Source organism: Tupaia chinensis, unplaced genomic scaffold (genome assembly GCF_000334495.1).
Source record: "Tupaia chinensis unplaced genomic scaffold, TupChi_1.0 Scaffold000377_2, whole genome shotgun sequence".
NCBI classification, from domain to species: domain Eukaryota; kingdom Metazoa; phylum Chordata; class Mammalia; order Scandentia; family Tupaiidae; genus Tupaia; species Tupaia belangeri.
In genome coordinates this window covers 4,118,173-4,123,289 of record NW_006159876.1, presented here as the reverse complement: position 1 = coordinate 4,123,289, position 5,117 = coordinate 4,118,173, and the positions used below count along the sequence as shown (strand labels likewise).

The window sequence follows — 5,117 nt, the reverse complement described above, 5'->3', positions numbered from 1 at the left end:
GTTAAACAAATAAGTGTGCTAATAGCTTTGGCTGTCCCTCCAAGGCCTAATGCCAGGAGACAGATGAGCCCTCAGTGCCAGCCCCCCACGCCCCCACATTCAGTTGCCGTCTCCTCCGATCCCAGGGCCCAAACCTCTATTAACACCCAAGAAATGAAATGCTCCATCACTTTCATTTGGACAGGTTAACAGCATGCATGGGACGCTAAACAAATGGCCATTTAGGGTCCTAATCCCCATTGGCCGCCCCTTTCCCAGCTCCCAGGGAGGGGACGGCCACAGGAAACCCTGAAAATGGACATCTGAGCCCAGTCTGTGGGGACCGGGAGGCCCAGGCTGGCTGCAGAGGCTCACACCTCCGAGTGGACCCCGCGTGTGCAAGGCGAGGCGGGAGCTCGCACACAGGGTGTGAGAGCGTGAAAATGACAAGCGCGTGGCAGGAGTGCACGGGCAGGCAGGTGTGATGTGGAAGTGACACCGTCTGAATGGAATGGGCACGCCGGGGAGGGACGTGTGAGTGACGGGATGGAGGGACCCGCTGAAATTGCTCTGGTGGCGGGGTGGCGCGGGCACCAGAAGGCTGGGGGACCTCGGCCATCCAAGCTGTCCCCAGCACGGGCCTTCTTTGGGGACAGAGTCCTGCACTGGTTTGGCTTGGGGGTCAGGACAAGGGTACGTTCAGGAGGCTGGGGTGAGATGGGCCCTGGGGTGGGCTGGGCGGAGGACGCTGAGGAGGCAGGGCCGGCCAGGAGGTTGGGAGTCCGTACCTTGCACCACCAGCCGGCCCTGGGCCGTTCTCCTCACCCGTGTGCCAGGCCGGTTGGCAGCACAGACGTAGATGCCGGCGTGCTGGACGCTCACGTCCGAGATGATGAGGTTCCCTGTGCCCAGCACTTGGATGCCCTCCACCCCAATGGGGCGGCCGTCTGCGGGGGCAGAGAGAGGGGGAGTCAGGCAGACCGATGTAGCATGGGAGTGAAGCACCGGCCCTTCTGCAGCCCTCCCGGGAGCCCCAGGCGTGGACTCTGCGGCTTCTAGCCCGAGCACCTCGGCCCTGCAGAAGCAGCAAACGCATCACGAGAGGCTCTTGCCAGGCAGCAGAGACCCGGCCCGGCCTAGCATCGTCACTGCCCTACCGGCCACCGCCCCGGCCCTCCCCTCCATCTCTCAGCCACAATGAGAAGGGGTTTGGATTGGATCGACACTGCCCAGCCAGGTTTGTCCCTGTTGAAAAGAGTTCTGTGGTCAAGCATCCATCCATTCTCCTTCTGGAAGGTTGGCTGCGATACCTTTTAATAGCAGGAGCACCTGGTCAACTTTGCTTCTCAGATTTGTCAGTCCCCAAGCCAGCCCGTCCCTCCGAACAGATCACACTTTGGGAAATGTTGGGCCAGATGGTCCTGGCAGTGCCCAGAGGCGCCTCCTAATGGTGAGGCCACCCTTTCCGGCCCTCCTCCAGCCCCAGGATCTGATTAGCGCAGCCAGAATACAAGGAGACAGCTCCCCATTCAGCCCCTGAAGTGCTGAAATCTACTCCATTATCTGCTCTGCCCCCTTCCCCAGCACTCAGCTGCTACAATGTGGCAGTCTCTGAATGCGACCCCACCCCAACCCTCCAGGGTTCCCTTCCCAAGTGACCTCTCTGCTCAGACAATGTGGCCCATCTGCACCCTTTCATTTCCCTCCTCAGCTGCCTGGAGGTTTTGGCCGAGGGACTGAGGGGCTGAGACTGGGGGAGGCGGGGAGGTGCTCAGAGTGAGGGTCTGAAAACTTGCTAGGATTTTGAGAGGCTTAGGATTGCATAGCTGAGGAGTCTGGCCAGGGGACAAAGGGGGTGGAGGTGGCAGGAGGAAGGACAGGGTGCGAGGGCTGCAGAGGGTTCCCGAGGGCCCAGCACCGGCAGGGGAGGACCTCCAGGACTGGACGAGGTAACCTGGGGAGTTAAGCCCTCCCTGCGTGGGGAGGGAGAATGCAGGGGGACAGCTGACCACCCCGGTCCTGCCAGCAGAGATACTTCACCCCCTCCCCTGGCCACAGGGCGAGAATGGACCCCCCAGGAGAACAAACAGGATTCAAAGGCCCCCGGAGCTGGGGTGCTGGGTGAGGAGCTGGCCCCCAGGGGTGGGACAGCAGGGAGGGCAGGGCTGCGGCATGCTCACCCAGGCGGCTCCAGGACACAATGGGCCGCGGGTTGCCCGTGGCGACACACTCCAGCACTGCTGTCTGGTGCACAGTCAGGGTGAGGTTCTCAGGCCCCACGAGGATAGCTGGCTCCTTGTAGGCCCCAGAGCCTGAACCTGGAGGAAGACCCGTGTTCCCTCACTGTAACTGGGAACTCCCCACTGCCCACTCACTCCCCTGGCCCTCCTCCTACCAGCCCTCTGCTGCCGGCCCAGGAGCCTGTCCAGGTCCGACGGAACCTGGACTGCACTTCCCTTCCCAGCCCTCCCTGCCAGCAGCCGGGCTCTGCGCTTAGAAGGCGCGAGTCCATGCTTGGCTGCTGGGTCTCCGGAGGGCAGTGGCCGGGGCACTGAGCCAAGGCTGGTGAGGAGCTGGCAGATCACAAGACCCTCACCTGACACAGTGAGCCTGGCTCCGTGGCTGATTCGGACACTGGCGATGTTGGAGGCCACGCAGTGGAAGATGCCGCTGTCCTCCGCCCGCAGTCCTGTGATCTGCAGGACCCCCTTGGGAAGCAGAGTGTACCTGTCGAGGGGAGGGACACTGCTGATCACCGCCATGGCTATCGGCCACAGAACCCGGACGCTGAACTGCCACAGCCAGCATCACAGATGCCCACTGGGACCCTTGAGGGTGGACACACCCTGAATCCCAGCCTGACAATGTACACAGCCTCACACACACCCACGAGCCTAGAATCTGGGTACTGCCTCAGCTACCGCTGCAGTTCCGCCAACCACCGTGTCGCCCCGGAGCGTGTGCAGAGAAGGCCAGCCAGCTCCCCGACCCCCATCTCTCCCGCAGTGGCTCACCTCTCGTCACCTGTGTCGATGGGGACTCTGTTCTTCTCCCACGTGATCAGGGGTTTGGGAAGCCCGTGAATTTGGCACTGGAAGCGGGCCACTCCACCCTCCTCGCCCACGGTGGCCTGGGGGTGCACGTGAAAGTCCGACATGGCTGAGGGGAGAAGTATATGGGTGAGGGGCACTGCTGAGGTGCATGGGGGGCTCTGGGTCACAGGCACCGAGATCCGGAGCTCACCCCGCTGAGAAGCCAAGGGCTTTCTGGGAACAGACAGGTGCAGGCAGTAGCTCGGGGCACGGCCCCTGGGAGGCGGCGGGCATAGGTGGGGCTGCTGAGTTTGAGAGTGGTGTGGACTAACGCCTGCACGACAGACCTCTAAGAAGGAAATTTGGGGCTGCGGGGGCTTCCCTGGTAGGAGTCAGTCCCCCAACTCTGAAAGCCCTGCTCCCAGTTTTCAGCTGGTTTGGATTTTCTTTTTACAAACTCCCCGTGAGATATGCAAGTGTTATGCCTCACGCTTTCCAGCACTGGGAACTGAGGCCCCAGAGATGGGCAGCGATTGGTCCTGTGTAGCCCGGCAGAGACGTTGTCAGGCCCTGGTTACCAGGGCTTGGTGGCTTTCTCTGTCCTTCCCCCTCAACTCCTAACTCCTCTCTGCAGTTGCTCAAAGCGCCCCACGAGGGTGGCAGGGTGGCGGTGGCGTATCTTGCCAAGGTGACAAGCCTTTCCACAGACTGTCAGACCTACAATCTACATTTCAATGTGTCATAAATATTCAGGGAGCCCCTCCCCACCTTTTGGGGATCTGAACTAATCACTTGAACTCTGGTCCTCAGAGGCCAGTGCTGAGGGGCTCTGGGACACCCCCTCCCCACTCAGGGCTGGTTAAGTGCCACCATCATTCCCACCAGTCCCCAATCCCCACCCTGAGCAGCCCACGGAAGCCCCCCTCATGCGGGTTCCCAGCATCAGCACCAGGGCTGCGATTTCATTAAAATCCACTTTGCTTCGAGTGCGGGAAGGCGGCGTGCCATCTGTCCAGGCAGCAGCCCCTCCCTCCGGCACTCCATCAACTGGGACAGTCGCTCCCCCCTGAAGGAGCCTGGCAGGCAGCCGCAGGGGTGCAGGGATGCTGAAGCGGCCCCCTGGTCCTGGCTCCTGGGGGCGGGCGGACAGCCCTACCCGTGGCCCCCACACCCCAGCTCAGGCCCCCTCAACTCCCGGGCCTGTTCTGGACCCCTGGGCAGCCCAGAAGGTGGAGCCTTTATGCCCTTCCAGCCCGAGTCTCTGGGGGCTGGCTCCTTTGTGGCGTGTTCTGTCTCATTTGCATGTGGTTCATTAAATATAAACATGCATAAAAATCCCCCCCCCAGCCTCCTCCTTGTTGAGGGCCTCCTGGGAGTGTGACTGAGGGTGTGGGCGCCTTTGTGCGTCGGCTGTGTGTTTGCGGATCTCTGCGGACGTGGCTGAGTGTCCGCGTCCGGACAGGGCTGGGGCTGCATGGTCAGCTGTGGCTGCTGCGTGACTCTGGCACTAAGTAGGTAATCAGTCACGGTGTCCCTATGCAGGTAGAGCCCTTAGAAACAGCACCTCGGGCCCCGCGGCAAGAGGTTGGGGGCCAGCATCCCAAGGGTACCCCCATCAGGCTGGGTGGGAGGCTCCCAGGGTGGTCAGGCCAGCCTGCTCCTCTCAAGCCAAGGGCTGTGTTTGGCCAAAGGCCCTCGGGTCAGCCCAGAGGCTCAAACCCTGCACCCTCTCCAGCCGCCAGAGGGCAGGGCTGGAAACTGGCCTGGAGTGGAGAGGGCACCCAGGCTTCTGGGTCCTGGGCAGTCTGCCCCGAGGCTCTGCTTACCGGGGCTAGGGAGGTGTCTGCCCCCTCCTCACTCCAGCTGGAGAGGAGCGGCAGCCCCCAGGGACCTGGGCGGGACTAATGGCTCTGCCGACCACAGATGCCTCCTCATTAAGGATCCAGTCCTCCCGAGCTCCAGTCCCTAGTCTGGGCTCCCTGGAGGCACCAGAGCTGGAGCTGGCCTGAGGAGGAGGAGGAAAAGGCCGGCTTCTCACTGGGGTGTGGAGGTAGGGAGTCTGGCCTCGGCTGTCCAGCCCCGCCCAAACTACAGCGACGACAGCAA

The 5,117-nt window shown here is 62.3% G+C and overlaps 1 protein-coding gene across 1 annotated transcript in view; it reads right to left on the bottom strand.

The window, feature by feature from the left end:
* Positions 1-767: 767 nt before the first annotated feature.
* LOC102490491 (immunoglobulin superfamily DCC subclass member 3) overlaps positions 768-5,117 on the bottom strand; it is a gene marked incomplete at its 3' end in the record, with an annotated part of 40,794 nt that continues 36,444 nt past the window's right edge. The window contains exons 2-5 of the mRNA XM_006153514.1: positions 2,994-3,138; positions 2,576-2,706; positions 2,160-2,297; positions 768-926 (exon numbers count right to left, since the gene is read on the bottom strand). Of these exons, the coding sequence (XP_006153576.1) occupies positions 768-926; positions 2,160-2,297; positions 2,576-2,706; positions 2,994-3,138 (573 nt within the window). The remainder of the gene's footprint in view (positions 927-2,159; positions 2,298-2,575; positions 2,707-2,993; positions 3,139-5,117) is intronic.